Here is a 24,099-nt window from a genome sequence, read left to right as displayed (position 1 = left end):
GGTTTGAATATTCTCAAACCTTAAATTCCAAGTGTTGAAGACGATCTTGAAGTTGTTAGAAGTCTCGTAAATCCACAACCTTCCGCCCGTTGACTCAACCTTGTTCTTGGCACACTTTTGGTGAAGAGGAAAAGTGGGTGGAGGCTAAGACTCTCTTTCTCTCTAGATGGCGGAAGACAAAAAGTGATGAAAACCCTTACTCCTAGGGGGTATTTATAAAATTCCTAATTGAGTTTAAGTGACTTGAGCCTATGTGGGTTTATGTCACTTAATCTAGCCTAAATTGGGTCTTAATTGATTAATTAACCTAATATGACTAACTAGTAATCAATTAGCTTAATCCAAAGACCTTGTTCACTTACCCTTGTACAACCTTGCATAATTACCAAAATGCTCTTACGCACAAAAGTGAACATAGAGTTAATTCGATCCTCATAACTCGTGTCAATAAGGTAAATGAACTTAGGGTGGAGACCATTGGGACCCATACGAGTACTGGTTCCCTCAAAATCCAATTATGAAGTTAATTCAATATCTCACTATAAAGAATCAACTGAACTCTAGTATCTTATGTAAATAACATTGAAACACTATGTGCTCGGGTTCGTAACCTGCTATCTATTGTGTTTAGTTTTCCCATGATAGGTAATAACTATTGATATTTCTAGATTACCTCCACCATCCTTAAGTTATTGATCCTTCTATTGTATGTAACTGACATGTCTTAACTCTCAAAGAGCCTATGTCAAGTTCCACTTAGGGAATTACTATGACCATAATTTTCATGAACACAGTGTTGGGATTGAGCTCCTAAAAACAAGACATGATGTAATTGTCCTCTTGTTATCCTTTTGGTGTATTGACATTGATTTGAGCATTTAGCTCATGTCTCTTACATTGTACATGACTTGAGTGTATTAGGAGTTGCATAGAAGATACAAATCATGAGTTCTTTGTAAGTAGATAAGTTATCCACAATCGATTCATGAATTTGAGTAATCTAATAGAGAATGTAGTGCACCACCTTCTAATTGGAGGGATGACTTGTCTTGATTGTCGGGATGTGTTTCCCATGGTGAGTGCACTAGTGTATGTAATACAGACTGGACAGGACTTATGATGAATAATGATGCAAGACTATCAATTGTCATGATTCACCAAGCTACCATACTACATAGACTCTCAACCTTGAGAGGATATTGAGTCTATGATAAAATTAACAAGAGACTTTGACTTATGGGTAAAATCCTAAAATGGTCATATATACCTATGGATTGGGTCACTATTGATGGAGGCTGGTGACAATAGGTATTCTCCATAAAAACACCATGATATCTCACGGGATTGAGACAGTGTGTCCCTTTGGGTGATCTAAAGGACATGTGATCATGAAATTTGTGGTCACAATAATTTCTTTAATAAAATTTGATATATGCTCTTTAGAGTTAGAGTATGTCAATTGATCACATAATAAGTGATATTTGTAACTCAAGGATTTTGAGAGGTAATCTTGATAGGTGATAACACTGCCTTGTTAGATTATGAACACAAGTTTATGGGGAGTCTGCATGCAGTGGATAGTAGGTCACAGAGCCGAGCATTTGGTGTCTCATTATAATATACATAGGGTTCTAGAGTGTAGTTAACTCTTTATAGTGGGACGTTAAGTTAATTTCAAATTTTGATTCTAAGGGAGCTATTACTCCTATGGGTTCCAATGGTCCTCCATTTGAATTTATATTCCTTGAGGACACGATTTATAAGAGTTTGATGAGTTTTTAGTTCACTTTTATGTATAAGGGCCTTTTAGTAATTATGCAAGGTTACAAAGAGATGAGTGAGTGGTATCTCTGGATTGAACTAAGCAATTAATTAAGGTCTTCTATGGTTACTTAATCAATTAACAACCTTTTTGGGTTAGATTAAGTGACCCAAACCCATGGTGGACTTAAGTCACTTAAGCCTAGTAGGGAGCCTATAAATATTCCTTTAGGGGTTAAAGTTTCTATGTCTTACCATTTTCTCCTTACAATCCAAAGAGAAAATCCTAACCTTCACCCTTAAGATCATCATCTTAATGCCTAGACACAAGGAAGAGTCATCGGGGGGAAGATTTTGGGTGTACGAGAAGCACACTATAATCACACAGGTCTCATGCACAAAAACCACACAGGATGCACACAAGTTGATTGCACGAGAATTGACTTCCTACTCACAACACAAAATTGAACAATACCCAAATTTAATTGAGCCTTTGTCAATTCTTCACCGAATTGAAAACAAGAAATCTAAGTGTTAGAACCCACACAATTGGGTATTGATAATATTTTGCTAAAATAAAAATTTATTGTATTCTAATTTTCAACATAATAACAAGCCTATTTATAATAAACTAATTATACTTGCATTAGGACTTCAATTCTTATTAGATCAAAAGACTTAATTAACATAATAAACCTAAATAAATTAAAATTCATAATATTCCCCAAATTCCTAAAATTCTTATAATTTGACTTTAAATTAGATTCTAATTTCAATACTATGTTTATTTTTCTTATCCGAATAATAGGTCTAACCCAGGTAATCTACCTACGAGCAAATTAGAACAAACACACATATGAGCAAACCACGAAAATTCAAACCCAAAAAAGTTTTTAGGCCTTTGAAGGTGATAAACAAGATCAAAGAATCATAACCCAAAAAAGGAAACTGGGAATCCAAACAAATACTTGGAAGAAAATTGGTGAGTATTCCTTGCAATTATAAAGGAAGAGAGACATTAATGAGGGAAGAAGAAGAAACTTAAGATTACGTTTGGTTGATCAGAATGGATAGTAGGATAGGGTATAGATATACTAAGATATTATATCCATAGGATATCTTATCCCATTACAATGTTTGGTTACTTGGTATAAGGATTGGATATGGATATAATATTTTTCAAACATTTCAACTATGTCCTATATTTTTTTTTTTATATTTACAATATTACTGTGGACCTCGCATTTCGCTCGATGTGTTCCCACTCGATGGCGACACTCAGTTTTTTTATTTCTTTGGTGAAAATTAGATTTTTAGAAAAAGACTTGGAGTTGCCACTTATTTTTGTTTTATTTTTTAAGGGAAAAACAAAATAAGAAAGAAAAACCCTAAGTGTGACCCCTGAAGGAAAAAAACAGGTCTGTGAAAAACCGAGTCTGAGTTCGGGGATCAGGTTACTTATTGGGAAGGTACGGTAAAATGACGGTAGCACCCCTTTAAGTCCCTAAAAATGGGTCTCTACTAAATAAGGTGAGAGAGATATGATAATTGATAAAGAAATCAATGGATACCAATAAAATAATCAAATAATAAAGCGAATCATGCATCAGAATGAGCAAAGTGGGAATAAGATCGTACCTTAACAACATATAATAGTGCGTTAAATTACGAAGATTGGAATTTTGTAAATTAAATTTGAAAGAAATTGAAATTTCGAAAATTATTTGAGAATTGGAGTTTTGAAAATTCAATTTAAGAATTGGAGTTTTGGAAATTAAATTTGAAAGAAATTGGAATTTTAAAAATTATTTGAGAATTAGAGTTTTGAAAGTTAAATTTAAGAAATTGAATTTTGGAAATTAAATTTGAAAGAAATTGGAATTTTAAAAATTATTTGAAAATTGGAGTTTTGAAAATTAAATTTGAAAGTGGGATCTTTAAAAAAAATTTAATTTGGAAATTGGAACTTTGGAAAATTATTTGAAAATGGAAATTTTGAAAATTAAATTTGAAAATAATTTAAGTTTGGGAAGTTAAAGTTTTGAAAATTAAACTTAAAAATTGGAGTTTAAAAAAAAATTAAATTAACAATTGGAGTTTTGGAAATTTGTTTGAAAATGAAAGTTTGGAAAATTAAATTTAAAAAGATAATTAAAGTTTGGAAAGTTAAAGTTTTGAAAATTAAATTTAAAAAATTGAATTTTGAAAAATTAAATTGAAAATGGGAATTTTGGAAATTTATTTGAAAATGAAAGTTTGAAAAATTAAATTTTAAAAAATAATTAAAGTTTGGAAAGTTAAAGTTTTGAAAATTAAACTTAAAAAATGGAGTTTTGAAAAATTTTCTTAAGATTAAAATTTTGAAAATTAAATTTTTGGCATCAAAAGTTGAAGAAAAATAAATAATAATAATAATAATAAAAAGACATATGACTTAGCATCATTGGCCAAACGTGTACCGGCATAATCCAAGGAATAAACAAATGGAAAAGGTGAATCACCAGCAACACCACAAACCTATTTTCCATATTACAATGATGTCATACCCACACCACAAACCCATTTTCCATGCATATATTCGCCATATCCATTTAGGTTATAGTAAGCACCTTAAAAACCAGCTGCAACTCCACCATATCCCATACCATAACCGTCATATCCACCAACAAAACCCAAAGCTCAAAATATCAACTATGAATATCAAAACCCAAAGCACATTGATGATAGCAGTGAGGGAATGGAGAAGTGGAATGAAAACAACAATTTGTGAGTCGCGGCGTGGGCATGCAAACGAAGGCATGGGTATGGGGGAGATGAAGTGGACGAAAACAGAGGGGCGGCGAACAGTGCCATGAATCGGTTGATACAGGAATGGGAGGAGGAGCCGGAGAAGTAGCTGCTTTTGGTGCGGTAGCAACCACCAAAACTTCCATGGCTGTGGAAAGTGCTCTTATGAATAATGAAAATGATTCGGTAGAGGTGGTGATGGTGGACGATGGACGGTGGTGATGAGAGAGAGGAGTATAGTAGTGTGAGTGTGACAACATGGGTGTGATGGGTATGAAATGAGTGGGGTAAGGTTGAAGAAATGGTGGGTTTGCAAGGTGGCAGAAGGCATGGGAATTGGCTGTGATGAAGGTGCAATAGGGACCAGGCTGGTTTGGCCTAGATAGTGATCGTTGCATAGCTTGATTTTCATGCGTGGGGGCCCGGGTGAGTGGTAGAATGAGCGAATCTTCTTCTTCACTTCTCTCATGGTGGTTAAGTCCCCTTTACCGTAATCAGTTCCAGTTAAAATAGAGAACCTTTGCTTTGAGGGTGTTTGGCTTTCAGCATAACAAACCCACAACTTTGTATCTTGCTTATACCTAAAACACGAGAGAAAAAAATACCCACAAGGCGAAAATAGAGTGACCCGAAGCATGCACATGGATTGATAATACATAGAGATAAAGATAAAAATACCAGATGCAAGTTAATGAACAACTTAGAATAGAGTACGACTAAGATCAAGAAAGATAATCAAAATGGCCCATTGAATGGAAATCCATGTCATGCTGAAATCAACTAAAGAGGATGAAGAACAGAGTGATGAAGAAAATGGATAAGAAATTTGCATGAAAGGGGTACCTGAAAGTGCTCCTCCAATCTCCCCAAAACGTCCTCAGAACCCCACTCTCCTCTTCCCGTTCCTCTGTTTCTCTCTCTCTCTCTCCCCCCCCCCCTCAAACAATCCCCCCTTTGCTCTGGAACTCAAAATCCCTGTATCACTTCCTCTGTTTTTTTTCTCTTTTCGTCCCATTTGGTTGCCAAAACAGCTCACCCATGCCCTGTTTTCCTTTCACGGATTTTTCTCAATAGTACGGTAAATTAAAAAAGTTATGCTTAAATTACTGTAGTAGAAGAAGTTATTACAAATATACGGTAGTTTTTGCCACATAGGAGAGAGGATTTGCCACTTAGGAGAGAGGAGAGAGGGTGAACGGATAAATTTTTTTTAAAACCAAAATCATCTTTTCAAATTTCAAAAGTCAAAAAGGGAAATCGTCTCTTCAAAAGACGAGTTCCATGAAAAAAAAAAAATTCTCTATTACAAGGGAAGAGACGAGTTCCATGAAAAAAAATATATATTTTTTAAAAAAAAATTCCCAAATTATTATTTAAAAAAAAAAAAAAACAATTCCTCAAGAGAAAAAAAAAATTCCCAAATTACAAAAAAAAAAAAAAATTTGGGATTTTTTTTAAAAAATAAAAATATTTTTTTTATGGGAACTCGTCTCTTCAAGAGACGAGTTCCCTTGAGGAATTGTTTTTTTTTAAATAATAATTTGGGAATTTTTTAAAAAATATATATATATATATATATATATATTGGGAACTTTTTATAAAAAAAAATATTTTTTTCCATGGGAACTCGTCTTTTGAAGACAAGTTCCCTTGAGGAATTGTTTTTTTTTTTTTTTTTTTTTTTTTTTTTTTTTTTAATTTGGGAACTTTTTAAAAATATATATATATATTTTTCCCACGGGAACTCGTCTCTTGTGGAATTGTTTTTTTTTTTTTTTTTTTTTTTTTTTTTTAATTTGGGAATTTTTTTATAAAAAAAATATTTTAAAAAAAAAAAATTTCCCATGGGAACTCGTCTTTTGAAGAGACGAGTTCCCTTGAGGAGTTGTTTTTTTTTTTTATAATTTGGGAATTTTTTTAATTTGGGTATTTTTAAAAAAAAAAAAAAAATTTCCCATAGCAACTCGTCTCTTCAAGAGACGAGTTCCCTTGTGGAATTGTTTTTTTTTTTTTTTTTTAATTTGGGAACTTTTTAAAATATATATATATATATATTTTTCCCATGGGCTTGTGGAATTGTTTTTTTTTTTTTTTTTTTTTTTTAATTTGGGAATTTTTTTATAAAAAAAATATTTAAAAAAAAAAAATTTTCCCATGGAAACTCGTCTTTTGAAGAGACGAGTTCCCTTGAGGAATTGTTTTTTTTTTTTTATTTTTTATTTTTATTTTTTTTTATTTGGGAATTTTTTTATAAAAAAAATTAAAAAAAAAAAAGTTTTCCCATGGGAACTCGTTTCTTCTTCAGGAATTGCTTTTTTTTTTTTTTTTTTTATTTGGGTATTTAAAAAAAAAATTTAAAAATTTTTTTTTTTTTTTTCCCATAAGGAACTCGTCTCTTGAAGAGACGAGTTCCTTGTGAATAACTTTTTTTTTTTTTTTTTTTTTTTTTTTTTATTATTTTAATTTGGGATTTTTTTTTATAAAAAAAAATGGAACTCGTCTCTTCCATTGAGGAATTGTTTTTTTTTTTTTTTCTTTTTTAATTTGGGAATTTTTTTATAAAAAAAAAAAATTTCCCATGGGTTCCCTTAAGGATTTTTTTTTTTTTATTTGGGTATTTAAAAAAAAAATTAATTTTTTTTTTTTAATTTGGGAATTTTTTTTATAAAAAAAAAATATTTAAAAAAAAAAATTTCCCATGGGAACTCGTCTCTTCCGTTGAGGAATTGTTTTTTTTTTTTTTTTTTTTTTTTTTTTTTTTTTAATTTAGGTATTTTATAAAAAAAAAAATTAAAATTTTTTTTTCCCATATGAACTCGTCTCTTGAAAAGACGAGTTCCCTTAAATTAAAAAAAAAAAATCCCATGGGAACTCGTCTCTTCTTCAGGAATTGTTTTTTTTTTTTTTTTTTTTTTTTTTTAAATTTGGGTATTTTAAAAAAAAAAAAAAAAATTTCCCATAGGAACTCGTCTCTTCAAGAGACGAGTTCCCTTGTGGAATTGTTTTTTTTTTTTTTTTTTCTTTTTTAATTTGGGAATTTTTTTATAAAAAAAATATTTAAAAAAAGACGAGTTCCCTTAAGGAATTGTTTTTTTTTTTTTTTTTTTTAATTTGGGTATTTAAAAAAAAATTAAATTTTTTTTTTTTTTTTCCCATAAGGAACTCGTCTGAAGAGACGAGTTCCTTGTGGAATAACTTTTTTTTTTTTTTTTTTCTTTTTTAATTTGGGAATTTTTTTATAAAAAAATATTTAAAAAAAAAAAAAAATTCCCATGGGTTCCCTTAAGGAATTTTTTTTTTTTTTTTTTAATTTGGGTATTTAAAAAAAAAATTAAATTTTTTTTTTCCATAGGAACTCGTCTCTTCAAGAGACGAGTTCCTTGTGGAATATTTTTTTTTTTTTTTTTTTTAATTTGGGAATTTTTTTTATAAAAAAAAAAATATTTTAAAAAAAAAAAATTTCCCATGGGAACTCGTATCTTCCGTTGAGGAATTGTTTTTTTTTTTTTTTTTTTTTTAATTTAGGTATTTTATAAAAAAAAATTAAAAAATTTTTTTTTCCCCATAGGAACTCGTCTCTTGAAAAGACGAGTTCCCTTGTGGAATAATTTTTTTTTTTTTTTATAATTTTGGGAATTTTTTTATAAAAAAAATATTTAAAAAAAAAAAAATTCCCATGGGAACTCGTCTCTTCCAGTGAGGAATTGTTTTTTTTTTTTTTTTTTTTTTTTTTTGTATTTTGGGAATTTTATTTTTAAGAGACGAGTTCCCTTGAGGAATTGTTTTTTTTTTTTTTAAATAATAATTTGGGAATTTTTTTAAAAAAATATATATTTTTTGTCATGGAACTCGTCTCTTGAAGAGACGAGTTCCCTTGTAAATGAGAAATTTTTTTAAATACTAATTTTTTTTTTTTCTTTCATGGAACTCGTCTTTTGAAGAGACGATTTTCCTTTTGACTTTTGAAAAGATGATTTTGGTTTTAAAAAAAATTTATCTGTTAACCCTCTCTCCTCTCTCCTAAGTGACAAATCCTCTCTCCTATGGGGCAAAAACTACCGTATATTTGTAATAACTTCTTCTACTACAGTAATTTAAGCATAACTTTTTTAATTTACCGTACTATTGAGAAAAATCCTTCCTTTCACTTCCAATCCCATCTGGCCGCCCAAAAAACAGCTCCTTCTTGGGGTGGTAAGAAGAAAAGAAAAAAAAAACTTCTTACTTCTTCTATCCAAGGGGGTCTACAATTACCATTTTAAATATAGATGAAAAATTATATTATATTTGATAAAAAAATACATTCAAATATATTATGAGAAATCAATGTTACAAAAATAACATCTCGATCAATTAATCAATATCTATGTCAAAAGTTTACAAAAACTAAAAACATCAAACAAATTATCCAACCTAGACACCATATGCTTTTTTGATCTTAAACTTTCATCATTTATTTAAAAGCATAAAAGTAAAAATGTATCTCATATTTCATTCTAATACAAAACTAAGTAAAAAAAATACGGGTTGAATTGTTTCAAAAATAAAAACCAAATAGTTATTTAAATGTTAATACAAAATCAGGATGAAAAGAACCAAACACAACACACTTGATGGGTCGAGTGTATTGGCTATACTTATGGGAGTGTACCACTGTTGGGTTCCTGGACACTCATCCGTGAACTAGCTCAAGATCACAATTCCATATGGAGCTTGGTTTCACATAGACCAAGTGACTCATGATGTTGGCCACTGGTTTCGTTCTTTTGCTATTAGCACTCATTTGGATATTACATAACATCTGCTATGGTGTCTGTTTATAAATTATTGTTTGTTTTTGAGTAGGTGGGAGGCTGGGCGACTGAGTACGGAAATTTATTAGACCTTTGTGACTGTAAGCGGTGTTGCTCATATGGTGCCTTATGCACAACCTTCTAGAGCTTTGCACTTGTTCAGTTCATTTGTTCGTGGAGATTGCCAATCACAACACCTCCCTCCATCCCCCGATGGAGCTAGCTAAAAAATTAAAATTGCAATAGGGTTTTGAACCCTTACCTTATGCTTAAAGGGAAAGATTGTTTTCCACTCTCTTTTTTGCCATTTGAAATAATTCCTATATTCATATCTTCCTAGAGCACATTCCTAGCTTCGTCATGCCATTGATGATTAATTGGGCGTTATGCAAGAATCACTACTTCATACTTGTAAGGGAATGAAATCCATTCACAGAATCTTGAAAGGTCTAATTTTACATGAATTCCATGGTGGGGTGGTATTGGTCAAGTTCATGTGGAATGATTAATAAGTGGATAATGTCATCTATTTAACCCGTTTTATAAATGAATTAAAGTTGGATTGTGTATAAATGAATGTGGATAATCAAACTTGTTAACATTATTATAACTCATTTAATCTATTTAAAATTTTAAATTTATAAATTCATTATTTTAATTTACTAAAATTAATTAGTTTTAATTATAATAGGTTTATAATATAAAAATTAAATTAAAATAAAATTTTACACTTATCTATTATTTTATTTAATGTTCTAATTAAAAAATATTTTAATCTTCAAATTGTTAAAATTTGTATGGTTTTTAGTTTTGTCATCGTGCATGTCAAAAGTAATCACCCTTAAATTCTCCCATGAAAAATGGATTAGACGTCTATGGGCCTTGTAAAAATACTACACCTTCAGTGAGCAATGATACCAGTTGTCTCTCCTTAATGATACTAAATTTCCTCAAAACTCAAAGCCCAGACCCAACAAAAGGCTGTTTAGCTGCTGGAACCCAAATACTTGAGCCCACTTACTTTCGATATGGGCCTGGAGGGGAACGTTTTAAATGGCCATTGAGGGCTCGGCAACCGACCGACGTCACCGATTTAATCACTCAGGGACTCGACTGAGTCATGAGTCAATGCGTCACGGTAGAGCTCCTTTCACAACACTACACAGATTCAATTCCCTCTCCTTCCATCACCAATCCAACTTCTCAACAATTCAGCGCCAAGTGAATCAAACTTCAGAGCACAAAATATTTACTCATCTTTTGAAAATTTGCCTACAACAATGCCAGCGAATCAAAATCCGCCACCCGTTCGACGAAACGCCTCAAAGGCTAGCCCAAGCTTCAAGAACCAGCAAAACTATCCACGCCCAGAGCCTGAAATTTGGGTTTGGATCAAAAGGGCGGCTGGGTAGTGCCATTGTTGATTTGTATGCTAAATGTGGCAATGTGGAATTTGCTGCGAAGGCATTTAACCAGCTTGAGAAACGAGATATACTGGCATGGAACTCGGTTCTTTCCATGTATTCGAGGCAGGGATCGTTGGAGCAGGTTATTTGGTGTTTTGGGTCGTTGCAGAATTGTGGCGTGTCGCCCAATCAGTTCACTTATGCTATTGTTTTGTCCTCTTGTGCAAGATTGGTGGATATTGATCTGGGCAAACAAGTCCATTGTGGTGTTATTAAGATGGGTTTTGAGTTTAATTCCTTTTGTGAAGGGTCTTTAATTGATATGTATTCAAAATGTGGTTCTCTGGTTGATGCTCGGAAAATATTTGATGCAGTGGTGGATCCTGATACAGTTTCCTGGACAGCAATGATTGCAGGGTATGTTCAAGTTGGTTTACCTGAGGAGGCACTTAAGGTGTTTGAGGATATGCAGAAACTAGGCCTTGTTCCAGACCAGGTTGCATTTGTGACTGTCATAACTGCATGTGTTGGTTTGGGAAGGCTTGATGATGCATGTGATTTATTTGTCCAAATGCCCAACACAAATGTTGTAGCATGGAATGTGATGATTTCTGGGCATGTGAAGAGAGGTTGTGATATAGAAGCTATTGATTTTTTCAAAAACATGTGGAAAACTGGTGTTAAGTCGACGCGATCCACATTAGGAAGTGTGTTGAGTGCCATTGCTAGTTTAGAAGCTCTCAACTATGGCCTGCTGGTTCATGCTCAGGCAATCAAACAGGGTTTAAATTCTAATGTTTATGTTGGAAGTTCTTTGATCAATATGTATGCCAAGTGTGAGAAAATGGAAGCTGCCAAGAAAGTTTTTGATGCTTTGGATGAGAGAAATCTTGTGCTATGGAATGCAATGCTAGGAGGTTATGCACAGAATGGGTATGCCAGTAAAGTCATGAAGTTATTCTCTGAAATGAGGGGTTGTGGTTTCTGGCCTGATGAATTTACCTACACTAGCATTCTGAGTGCATGTGCCTGCTTGGAATGTTTAGAAATGGGGCGCCAGTTGCATTCATTTATTATCAAACATAATTTTGAATACAACTTATTTGTGGAAAACACATTAGTAGATATGTATGCTAAATGTGGGGCTCTAGAGGAAGCAAGACAACAATTTGAATTCATAAGGAATAGAGACAATGTTTCTTGGAATGCAATTATTGTTGGGTATGTGCAGGAAGAAGACGAGGATGAGGCTTTCAACATGTTTCGAAGGATGATCTTGGATGGGATTGCACCTGATGAAGTGTCTTTGGCTAGTATACTTAGTGGATGTGCAAATCTTCAAGCTCTTGAACAAGGAGAGCAGGTGCATTGCTTTTTGGTCAAATCTGGTTTACAAACAAGCCTTTATGCAGGAAGCTCCCTTATTGACATGTATGTCAAATGTGGTGCCATTGAAGCCGCTCGATATGTTTTCTCTTGCATGCCTAGCCGAAGTGTGGTCTCCATGAATGCTATTATTGCAGGGTATGCTCAAAATGATCTAGTTGAAGCAATAGATCTGTTCCAAGAGATGCAGAACGAGGGATTGAACCCATCTGAAATCACCTTTGCAAGCCTTTTGGATGCATGTAATGGACCTTATAAATTGAATCTGGGAAGGCAAATCCACTGTCTAATACAAAAGAGGGGCCTTTTGTATGATGGTGATTTCTTAGGCGTCTCTCTCTTGGTCATGTATATGAACTCCCAAAGGAAAACAGATGCAGATATTCTTTTCTCAGAGTTTCAATATCCAAAGAGTACAATCTTATGGACAGCAATAATATCAGGACACACTCAAAATGGTTGTAGCGAGGAGGCTTTGCAGTTGTATCAAGAAATGCATAGAAACAATGCCAGACCGGACCAAGCCACATTTGCTAGTGTCCTTAGAGCATGTTCCATCTTAGCTTCTTTGGGAGATGGTAGAATGATCCATTCTCTCATTTTCCATGTTGGTTTGGACTCAGACGAGTTAACAGGCAGTGCCCTTGTAGACATGTATGCTAAATGTGGGGATATGAAAAGTTCTGTTCAAGTTTTTGAAGAAATGGGTAGTAAAAATGATGTTATCTCTTGGAACTCGATGATAGTTGGATTTGCTAAAAATGGGTATGCAGAAAATGCACTGAAAATCTTTGATGAGATGAAGCACACACGAATAAGGCCTGATGATGTCACATTCCTTGGTGTTCTCACTGCATGTAGTCATGCAGGCAGGGTATCTGAAGGCCGTGAAATCTTTGACATCATGGTCCATTCCTATAAGATTGTGCCAAGATTAGATCATTGTGCTTGTATGATTGATCTTCTGGGCAGATGGGGCTTTCTCAAAGAAGCTGAGGAGTTCATTGACAAGCTAAATTTTGAGCCCGATGCTATGATTTGGGCAACACTACTTGGTGCTTGCAGAATACATGGAGATGATATAAGGGGGCGACGAGCGGCTGAGAAGCTGATTGAATTGGAACCTGAAAATTCTTCTCCTTATGTGCTACTTTCTAATATATATGCTGCATCAGGAAACTGGGATGAGGTTAACTCAGTGAGGAGGGCAATGAGAGAAAAAGGACTGAAAAAGTTGCCTGGATGTAGCTGGATAGTAGTAGGACAGAAGAGTAACTTATTTGTAGCAGGGGATAAATTTCATCCCAGTGCTGGTGAAATCCATGCACTTTTGAAGGATTTGATAGCACTGATGAAAGAAGATGGTTATATTGCTGAAACTGATTCTCTGTTGGAAGATGAAGACTGAAGGAGGCATTCCTTTTATCATTTTTGTCTTTGTTTGAAGCAGAGATGAAATCATTATCCAGTTAATGTGAAAGCAGAAGAGGTATATTATGGGTTCATTTTGCTAAGAAGCATTCATTGGGGCTAAGTGGGCAGGAATGATGCTTTGAAGGTCAAGATCTGTAAAGTCCTTCAAATCCATTTCTCCTCAGTAAGCAATTTTGATGACTTATTTATCCTATTAATATTTAGAAACATTTCTCAATTTTCTTCATTAAAATTATTGAGGAGTCTTTATCTGTTGGATACAATGTTACTTATGGTATTATTCTGCCTTTTGGGTCTCAGTTGACTGCCAAGGAAGCCAGCTTCAGAGTCTAATTATTTCCAGAGTGTAAATCTATTTTTTCCTTCATATGGAAAGGCCAGCACCATGAGGGGCATATTTTCTACATTCTACTGCTGGTTTTTTTACTAATTGTTTATCATGGTTGATCGACATTCATATTAAGCTAGTGGCTCCCTTATCTATATAGAGAAGGCTGAATGGAGAATGAGCTAGAAATAGAATCTTAGATAAACTCCAACCGAAGGATAGAGTTGAAAGAGGATTATCAGGTTCCAGAGGAAAATATGAATAAGATCTTCTGTAATTTGGGGGAACCCTTTGTTGAAGCTCTGGATGGGAAAATCAAGTAGATAGATGCCACAAAAGCTGTTTTTCTCATTTTTAAAGCTCTGAGGCTATTATTACTTCACCCTTAAAGTAATACTGATGGGCATTGGGAATTCTAGTAATACACTGACCAAAGTAGTATTACATGATGCTAAAACTTTCTTCCCTGCAGTGGCATTTTTTTTTTTCATTTATGATCATATTGTAAAATTGTCATGATTACATGGAAAAATATTTATCCAATAATTGATGTTGTATGGGTGCTCCCTGCTGAAAGTTTGTTTTATTCTTAGTGCCATTGAAGTTATTTCTTTAGAAACTTTTGTCAAAACAACATTGCTGTGCTGCTGGCTTCTATCCCATTTTAAAGGCAGAGCTGCAAAAATTTCTATTGTTGGCTATTTATAGCTGGTCACTCCGACAGGTTCAACCGTGGACCAGAACGGTGATCCTTCCTGTCGAACTGCCTTTTCAGCCTGGTTTTGAATTAAATGGATGCCTGAACTGGCTGGCTGGCCGGGTTTTCATTCCAAAACTGGCTCTTCTGGTCTTCTCTTAGCATTAGAACAGGGCATTTTAAATGTTTTTCCAAAGTTTGTTATTATGTTTTCTTAGCAAAATGTTTGATTTAGAGTGTATGATTAATTTTTGGATTTGTTATCACTAAGGATTTAATCCTTGCAAGTTTGTTGGTTGAGCTTTTACCTTTTAGTACTCTTCATGCATATGAAGCGGAAATGTATCAGTTTATATGAAGTGTAGACAATTTTGGTAATGTATAAGAGGTTAGTGATTATAAAACGTTTTTAATCTTTCTAATACTTAAAATTTTTTGTTATTTAAATAGTAAAAATGTTAAAAGCGTTTTTTAAAATCACTCCCAAGTGTAAGTATACAATTTCGTTAGTACTAATTACCAAGATAAATTAAGCTTAATGATAAATTAAACAATTATTCTTATTTTTTCTCAAATAGATGGAGAATTGTATTGAACAAATAGAGTTCTTTAGTGCATTCAAGCATACAAAATCCATAATTTTGAGTGAAGTCTCCAGAATCACTTTACATTTCAAAGTCTTTTTGAGTTTGGGCAATTTGTAGGGTTATAAAAAGAAAATCATAAGGGAAAAAAAAGAATTGTGTCTATATCCCTTTAAATAAATCACTTTAAATTTTACACTTATTCAAAATAAAGTTTGACATACTAAATTTTAAAAAATAACATATAATGTGATATGACAATGCTAGAAAATATAGGGAAAAAAAATGAGAAAATGAAAAGACATATTTTAGGATTCTATATCAATGAAATATATTTATAGGCACTAAACATTTTCTTTGATAAATTTAATAATCACAAATGATTTAGAAAGCAAATAGTATTTAAAGAAATTTTGATTAAGTAAAATTGAGTAATTAAATGTCGTTAAACAATTTCATGAAAAAAATTTACTTCTTGAACAAAGATCAAATTGAATAATTAGGAATAAGAATAAGAATAAGAATAAGAGTAAGGATAAGAATGACAATGAGAGTGAGAAATATTAAATATATTTCATATAATATAAATTGAATTTATAATTTATTTTTTATAAATTAAAAAAACTTGTATATAACCTTTGTATAGAGAATTTTAGAGAATTCTAGGATAGAGTGAAACCTTTGCGCTTATAAATAGAACGTGACCTTATTGGTTAAGGCACCAACTAATTTGAGAGCTTTCTAGCATTGTAAGTATATTTGTGCAATACAAAATTTCCTTTCTTTTAAGCGTCATCTTTGATTGCTCATCTTAGCTTCCAAGTCGTGTGTATAGCTTAGCCTAGCAAGCTAAGTATCTAAGTGCTGCACATTAGCCTCAGAAAGGCCTAAGTCCATGACAAAGAGTTGTAGCAACAAGAGGCAAAGTCATGGTTGCCACCACCATGCAAACATATCAAAATCATGGCAACAGTAGCAACAAATATCATGCTGGAGACATTTCTCCAAGCATGAATGTACTTACCCTTCTCATCAAGCTTGCTTTTTTGGGGTTGAGCTTTCTCAAGCATTAGCATTTGCTACCTGTAAAGGGATTGAAAAATATGGAAGAATTCATCGAGAAAGAATCACCAACTGTGACTTCCTTCAGCATATTGAAAGAAAGAGTTCGAACTTTGACTCCCACAGCTATGGTATTGATGACATGACTCATGCAGGATTGTAGCATGCATGGTGTCAAAGGACTAAAGATCAGTATAGACCTGGTATGTTGTTGATCCCATAGAGCTAACCGGTGACCCCACCAATCATTGCACATCTTGCAAAGCATGTTCACCTAAATTATGGTCATTGCACATCCCTACAAAGAAGGTTCACCTGGGAGGGTTGTAGCTGGTGCACCTTATGCCTAACTGTCCAAGATACCGTACTTTTCCGCATAGTTGCCCAAAGGACCTACACATGCGACTTGGTCTAAACTTAACTCAATTGAGAAATGCAAGTTGTCAGGAAGTCTGCATATATTCTCCCATTATGATCTCAACACACAGAATAATACCCAATTTTGATTGAGTCTTTGTCAATTCTTCACCAAACTGAAAACAAGAATATATGATTAATTTTTAGATTTGTTATCACCAGTTTGTTGGTTGAGCTTTTACTTTTTAGTGCTTTTCATGCTTCAAAGACACGGATTCTTTTAGCTTTTCACTTTTTGTAGTCTTTCAATCTTGTGGCTTCTTTCTTCTTCCAACAAGGGACAAATCTTTTTCATACTTGTTTATTCTTTTAAGGGATGGATTTTAGTTTTCTTTCACGCAGAATATATGTAATTATTATTATTATTATTATTATTTTTAAAAAGAATGATTGATAATAGGATGTGACCTAAAATTGGGGAAGAAAACTTTTGACAAGAAGGTAAATCAGGGGAAAGAATGAGGGTTCACGAAACTTCACTAGAAAAGAAGAGGGGGGGAAGAACCAACAATAATAAAATTAAAAAAAAAAAAAAATCCGAAATGGTGGTATGATGTGCATCATTTTCCCCTTATTTTGATTGTTGCCTTTTTTTGGGTTTTCAAGAAATCATTAAAATTAAGAAAGTAGAGAAGAAGGTGAAAAGTGCAAGCAGGATAAGAAAAGAGACTATTGAAAACAAAAATGCATCTAAAATATATGTTTGAGGGATAAAAATCAATATAATTACTTTCAAATAGAGGCCACGTTACCTTATTAACTATAATTTTCTTTTTCTTTTTCTTTTATTAAAAATTAAAAAATAATTTTTATAGGATAATCTTGAATTAGAATTCTATCATTGATGATATCTTGAATTTACTTGATATTAATTCTTATGGTACAACTTGATCATGAAAAAGTTCTCGATTATAAAAAAAAATATTGTTATTATAAAAATTTAATTAAACATAAAATAGTTTTTCATGTAAGTTATAAAAAAAAAAACAATATTTTATATTAGCTTGTGTATTACGCAATAAACTCTCTAATAAATAATTCAAACAAATTCAAATTTTCAAGTTAAACTTATAAAGCAAACTCATTTTAAAGTAGTGTATCATAAAAGCAATTTATTATTTTGGGTATCCATTCAAATGTATAGCTTTTAAAGGAAATCAAAAGCCCTAAAACTATTATGAATAAAACGTATTTTATATTTAATTTGAGAAAATTATTATGAATGAGGTGATAAATAAACTAGCATGTTAAAATTTATAAACGCAAAAATGAATTAAAGCTTATTTATGACTTTAATTTATTCATTTTAAAAATGAGTAACTTAAAAGTTATATAAAAGGCACCTTGATGGAAACCTATCTTTTGTATATTTCTCACCTCTCTTTCTCTATCTCTTTTCTTCCACCTTGTATTTTGTTTTTTTTTTTTTAAGTAAAATTAATATTTTAATTTTTATGATTTATTTTCTCAAAATAATTTTAAAAACATGCCCCTTTTCTCTTTGTTGGGATCTTTAAAAAAAAATTCATAAAGATTTATGCTTAGGGATCCAGTTTCATAAAATAATTTTTGAAAAATATGTTTACGTTTTTTTAATATAGAAAATATTTTTGTAAGAATAATTTATTTCCAAAATAATTTATTATAAACATACCCAAGCTCTGACTTCTTAATGCTACCAACCAATAAGATTCAACCACGTTTGAGTCTGGGAGGACTGGAGTGCATCTGATCCCCACTCCATCTTTCCAGAAAACCACCGACAGGCTCCGCCTCGTTTGGTTAAGAGATCATGGTCAGGCCAACCAGGCTCCCAACCACTATAAGAGGACATGATAAAATGACCATATCGCCCTCCATATGCAACCATATTTGCTAACGCTCTCCCAAGTCTCTCTAATTCCTTCCTCAAGCTTCCACAACTCACCAGCTAAGGTTGTTTACAAATCCCAGTAAGATCTCCAGTATCTGAATAGCCGTTACTTTTTTATTTTTTTGTTTTCTTTAATCAACTTTAGCATATATGGTCGTTAATAATCTTGACGTAACGGTCAAGCGGGTTTATCAGTTTTAGATTTTTCTTTTAAAGAAATGGCATTTGGGTATGTGGCTGTGTGTTTTTGGGTTCATTTCACTTTCATGGTTATTACTTTGTGATGATAGTTGGTGTTATTGTTTGTGGGTGTGCCCTGTACAGTTGATAGATACTGTGAGTAGATTGAATTGGATTTCAATGGGGTATTCCGGGCTTTTTATCACGAAGGTTGCCAGTTTTGGAAAAAGATTACTGAAGGATCATTTTAAGAGCTGGGTTTCTCAATCTTTGAATGGACTCATTGTGCTTGGATCATTAGTATCCTTTTTTGTGGCTGCCGGGTGTGCGTATCTATATGTGTTTCCCACTTTTCACTCTGTGATTCAGAATTATGGGATTTCCAAGTCCTCCGGTGAATGCAATGTTTTTGAAGGAAGATGGATCCGGGATGAGAGTTACCCTCTATACAATGCATCGGACTGTCCTTTTGCTGAACGTGGATTTAATTGCTTGGCTAATGGGCGGAAAGATCAGGGTTATTTAAAATGGCGGTGGAAACCCAAGAATTGTGAGATTCCGAGGTTTAGAGTGCATGGAGTTCTTGAAAAGCTTCGAGGGAAGCGGGTTGTTTTCATTGGTGATTCGATGAGTAGAACACAGTGGGAATCCCTGATATGTTTGCTTATGACTGGTGTGGAGGATAAGAGGAGTGTTTATGAGATTCATGGGAATAGTATCACGAAACGGATTAGGTATTTGGGTGTGCAGTTTAGCTCGTTTAATATTAGTGTTAAGTTCTATCGTTCTGTTTTCCTGGTGCAGCCTGGCCTGGCCCCAAAACATGGACCAAAGAGGGCTAAATCATCACTACATCTGGACAAGATGGATGAGATTAGTAAAGAGTGGATTGACTCTGATATTCTGATTTTTAATACAGGCCACTGGTGGACGCGTTCCAAGCTTTTTGAAATGTAAGTTATTTAGTTCTTGTGCAGATTTTGACAAATAATGTGTGCCTTTTATCTAAATTTATCTGTTATGCTTTTCTATTCCACTGCATTTGCGAGTTTGTGCTTGATGGTCCTATATTCATTACATCATTGAACTTTGATTTTTCTCTTGCTTATCATTTCCTTTACCACCCATGAATGATGCCCAGCTGTCGACCTATCAGATATTTGACCAATAATGGATAGTGCATTTTGATCAACAGAACTTAATGTTGCAATAATGTTTGCCATATTTCATGGGTTGATAATTTTTTGCCTAATGGCATTATACTAATTTTCGTAGAAGCACCTACTACTACTATGTTTGATAGTTATGTGAAAATTGGAAACATAACCTTATAGAGATGATTAGACCAAGGGTAAAATGTTCTTTATGCTGCAGCATTTTCCATAAACATGAGATACTGAGAAATCCTAAAATATGAACAATGATTCTTGGAACTTCATAAATAGAGAAAGTATCCTTTGGATACCAGTAGCATTAGGGGATACAAACCATAGACCTACCATAATCTCATCCCTTACCTCTGATTCAACACCTAGGGATAGGATAGCTGATTTTTGTAGCTTAACTAGTTTGTTAACGTTATAGGCAATATTTTTTGGTATTGCAACTTCTTCATATTTGGCTTTAGACCAGCCTTTTAACCCTCAATGAGATTTGACTGTCATTCCATCATGGTTAGGTAAAGTGTGATACAAGGAAGAAAGATCACCATTTTCAACCCTGAATGTAGATTCCACTATGGATACCTTGAATCCACAAGGAAAGGTGTAAAGAAAACTCCCTATTATATCCTCTATATAAGAATACATTCCTCTTGAAAATAGGAAATTGTTGAGAAATTATTGGAAAATATTAAAACTAATAACTCTTTAAGATGATTAAAAATCACTTGCCTCACCCCCAATTTTGAAAAGGAAAAGAGCAATGAGGCTGTAGACAAAAAACTACCCAAATTGGAAACTTCCAGAGACACTCTCCAGTGAGATGGATTCCTGTCATCAAACAGTGAAAATGGTGTTGTTGGATGACACACAGTGAATAGAGACTTCACCTGAACAACTGGTAAGTTTATATTATGGGTCTTGTCATAGAAAGTTACACCCTTTTAATCCTACCATAAAAATAAGGGTAACCTGGGATGCATTTGAGCAGGAGCTGATTAGGGATCTGGGATAGAAACAGTTCTTGGATGGGAAAGAGGCAAGCATGGAAGTACATCATAGCCTTATTATGCACATTGAGATCCAATGATGAAACAAAACTGAAAGGATTATTGCAATGGTATTTTCAATAAAAAGTATAACAAAAATATCAGTGATGTCGGGGATCCTAAAGATTATCAATTGGAAAATACATAATAAACTCCTGGGAAAAATGAACCATTTTGAATTAATATCTAGATCAGTGTGAAAACATTCACTTTTCTTGTCATTTTTAAGGCTCTCTTAACCTTCTAAAATTGTTGGTCAAGACTTAATTTTGACTTTGATTGTAGGTTACCACAGTGCAACAGCTAACCATAGGATTGCCATATTGGTTTTTTGTCTGTGTATGATGGGGAGGGCGAGAGCAATATGCATAATAAACCCTCAAATGAAAAATGATAAGAGAGCAAAATAAAATGAAAAAAAGAAAAAAAAAATCTGATCCATGGATTATGCAAATATTTCTTCTCAGAAACATGGGTTTAATTTGTTTGAGCATTCATTTATCTAGAACTGTGTTCACACTTCTATTTGATGCCTTGATCGATTTGTGTATATCCTCTGGTGCAGATTTGACTCTGGTTTAAATAACCCCTAACAGTTAATAGTAAAAATGTAGTGGCATAACCTGTGAGTCCAAGGCATGCGCATCTCTCTCTCTTGATGACCATATCGTCTCTTAATACATCTATGGCATGAGTCACATGACTAATTCATTTTAGATGGAATCTCTGCTATAGTTTCAGTGTTTCCTTCTGCATCCAACAGTATATCTGACCTAATGTATTTTACATCTAGAGCCTATCACAAAAAAAAAATAAAATGTATTTTACATCTAGAGATTTAAAGAAAAAAACGTGCTTTTTCAACATATAGTATGTTCTCCAATAAGTCTGCCATGTATTTAAAACTACAACTGTCAGCTTTCCCTTTGTAATAATGGATTAGCTTTCCATGAATGCATCTGTGGATTGCTACTAATATGTTTTTCCAGACAGGGGCTGCTACTTCCAGGTGGGTGGAGCACTGAAGCTTGGAATGTCAATTCCAACTGCCTTCAGAACAGCATTAAACACTTGGGCTTCATGGATTGAAACTGCAATCAACACAAACAGAACACGTGTATTCTTTCGTTCTTTTGAATCTTCCCACTGGAGGTGCGTTTTCAGTAGTTAGTCATTATTTTTTTCTGCCAAATTTATTTGTTCCTCAATGGGGTTGTTTGAAAATTGGAGTTAAAACTCTCTAGTTGAATCAAGTTCTACGGGATCTACTGCATATATGACTAGGAACTAAAACTGGATTGGCAGCCAAGATGTTGGAATTGGCATGTCAGTCCCCTGTTTATCCCACTCTCTTTCTGCTTTTCTTCTCATAAGATTCCATAGATTATGCTTTTAAGATAACCATTGGTATACATTTGTACTTATGTAAAGAATAAACATGTCTTATTTCTAAAATAATAAACTTATCCTTAATGATGATTAAGGGATGATGTGGGCCATAGGCTGCTGGTCTTGGGGGGTCCTTAGGTCCACTCATTTAGCTACCAGGGTCCACTGAGTTAACCTTGGCCCAGCCTACTTACTTGCATTGGGCATGTATCTTCATTTTGTCATCAAACCCGTAAGCCTTGCAAAGTGATACAACACCTCAGTCAGAAGCTGCAGGCTGGCTGAGATCTAAACTCCTTGCCTATCCTGAGATAATCAATGCAGCTTTTCAAAATAATGGTGGGAGGTCATGCTGTCATCATTAATAACCTTAAAGAAGTTTTAAGGTTATTGCACTATATGATCAAGGATAGTTCAAGGGAGGTTTTGGGATATGAGTATAATCTTTTATATATCTTGTTGCTTGATGACCATCCATGTGATTCTTATCATGTGGCTTTGTTGTTCATTAGGGTGAATACAGTTATCAGATGTCTGCCCTTAGGTTTCACATGTCAGCATTATGTTAGGCACATGCGTGTTCCACGTGAACACGCTTCTGCTAAAAAAGACAATCTGTCCTGGTCGTGGATGAACACAAAACAAAAGAGGATTCACTTCCACTTCCGTCCTCTTGTTCAAGCGATAAAAGAACAAAATTGATCTGTCACACCTATCATTGCGTTCAACATAGTGGACGGAATTTGTTTTCTTCACTACCTATTCCTATAGCACCATCTTTACATTATGACCATATTATGTTCATTCATCGACTAATGTTTATTTATAAATTTTCATTGTTGAAAAATAAGCCTATATAGGCAAACTTGATTGACAGTAAGCCTATCTCTGTGCCAGTGGTCGAAGACAACAGTTTTGCAAAGTGACTAGAAACCCCTTGTCAAAACCTAAAGGAAGGGGCTGGAGTTCATTTTCAGACATCATAATGAAGGTGGTGGAGAATATGGCTGTTCCTGCGACAGTTCTGCATGTTACCCCCATGGTGGCATTCCGTAGTGATGCGCACGTTGGTACTAATAGCGACACTCCATTGGTGCCTGATTGTAGCCATTGGTGTCTACCTGGGGTGCCTGATATGTGGAACGAAATTCTCTTATCATACCTACTTTCCAGGAACGAAGTTTCTTTTCAATGAGCAAGGGAATTTGCAAGCTTGTTTCCTTCTCTTGCATCTGGTATTAGTCCTTATCCTAGTCTATGGTGTTTGTTAGCTTCTTGTCCCTCTGCTTTTCAATTCATGCTGGGGGATGGAGTTCTTCTGGTTTCTGTTGGGGGTAGAAGTAGAGCTGCCTTCCTGTAACGTAAATTGATCCACACCTCCTGCCATGTAGACCGTATTGTATGTAAAAACATGCTAATAAAATCTATAAATTGAAGTAATTCATTTCTCTATGTATTTTCGGTTTACTTGTCTGGTTAAATGAGTAGTGAGTTTTGGTTGTATGCTGCAGGATTTATGGATTCCATTATTCTTATTTTTGTCCATGAGACCTCAAAAGCCCCTGCATCAGTTCTGTACCAAAACTCAGGAATTATCAATACTTACCCCACCAATGTATTGGGGATTTTTGACATCTACAGCAAATTGAAACCAAAAAATTCTTTCAAACAAGTGCTTGTAAAAGTATGGAGAAATTTAAGGTAGTTTTGGTCAGACAACTTTCATATTGAATTTATACAAAAAAAATAAAAATATACAACACTTTACATATAAAGTGTAATTACTTTTCATG

The 24,099-nt window shown here is 33.5% G+C and overlaps 2 protein-coding genes across 5 annotated transcripts; both read left to right on the top strand.

Annotated features, from left to right (window-relative positions):
- Positions 1 to 10,434: 10,434 nt before the first annotated feature.
- LOC117906076 (pentatricopeptide repeat-containing protein At3g09040, mitochondrial) lies at positions 10,435 to 14,452 on the top strand. Of its 2 annotated transcripts, none has more exons than XM_034819021.1 (2): positions 10,435 to 13,701; positions 13,868 to 14,452. In XM_034819021.1, the coding sequence occupies exon 1, from the start codon at positions 10,470 to 10,472 to the stop codon at positions 13,539 to 13,541; it is 3,072 nt and encodes a 1,023-aa protein (XP_034674912.1). In that variant the 5' UTR covers positions 10,435 to 10,469; the 3' UTR covers positions 13,542 to 13,701; positions 13,868 to 14,452. The 2 variants fall into 2 exon arrangements, with proteins under 2 accessions (XP_034674912.1, XP_034674911.1); XM_034819020.1 differs by having other exon boundaries at positions 10,435 to 13,730.
- Positions 14,453 to 18,454: 4,002 nt separating this feature from the next.
- Positions 18,455 to 23,762, top strand: LOC117907099 (protein trichome berefringence-like 7). 3 transcript variants are annotated; one of them, XM_034820476.1, is made up of 4 exons: positions 18,455 to 18,590; positions 18,853 to 19,661; positions 21,911 to 22,069; positions 23,204 to 23,762. In XM_034820476.1, exons 1-4 carry the CDS (start codon positions 18,516 to 18,518, stop codon positions 23,499 to 23,501), a joined length of 1,341 nt encoding a protein of 446 aa, XP_034676367.1. In that variant the 5' UTR covers positions 18,455 to 18,515; the 3' UTR covers positions 23,502 to 23,762. The 3 variants fall into 3 exon arrangements, with proteins under 3 accessions (XP_034676367.1, XP_034676366.1, XP_034676368.1); XM_034820477.1 differs by having other exon boundaries at positions 18,505 to 18,607; XM_034820475.1 differs by having other exon boundaries at positions 18,504 to 19,661.
- Positions 23,763 to 24,099: the final 337 nt, after the last annotated feature.

The sequence above is a fragment of the Vitis riparia genome, chromosome 18 (assembly GCF_004353265.1).
Source record: "Vitis riparia cultivar Riparia Gloire de Montpellier isolate 1030 chromosome 18, EGFV_Vit.rip_1.0, whole genome shotgun sequence".
In the NCBI taxonomy this organism is placed as follows: Eukaryota; Viridiplantae; Streptophyta; class Magnoliopsida; order Vitales; family Vitaceae; genus Vitis; species Vitis riparia.
Note: the sequence above shows the minus strand (reverse complement) of the source record. Positions and strands in the feature narration are given on the sequence as shown.

What these genes read in the sequence shown, in the direction of transcription:
- LOC117906076 (XM_034819021.1), top strand. Translation starts at nt 10,470, where the DNA reads ATGCGTCACGGTAGAGCTCCTTTCACAACACTACACAGATTCAATTCC.
- LOC117907099 (XM_034820475.1), top strand. Translation starts at nt 18,760, where the DNA reads ATGTGGCTGTGTGTTTTTGGGTTCATTTCACTTTCATGGTTATTACTT. An exon ending in CGTTCCAAGCTTTTTGAAAT is followed by an intron (nt 19,662 to 21,910) that starts GTAAGTTATTTA and finishes TTTTCCAGACAG; the next exon opens with GGGCTGCTACTTCCAGGTGG. An exon ending in TTTGAATCTTCCCACTGGAG is followed by an intron (nt 22,070 to 23,203) that starts GTGCGTTTTCAG and finishes TCTCTGTGCCAG; the next exon opens with TGGTCGAAGACAACAGTTTT.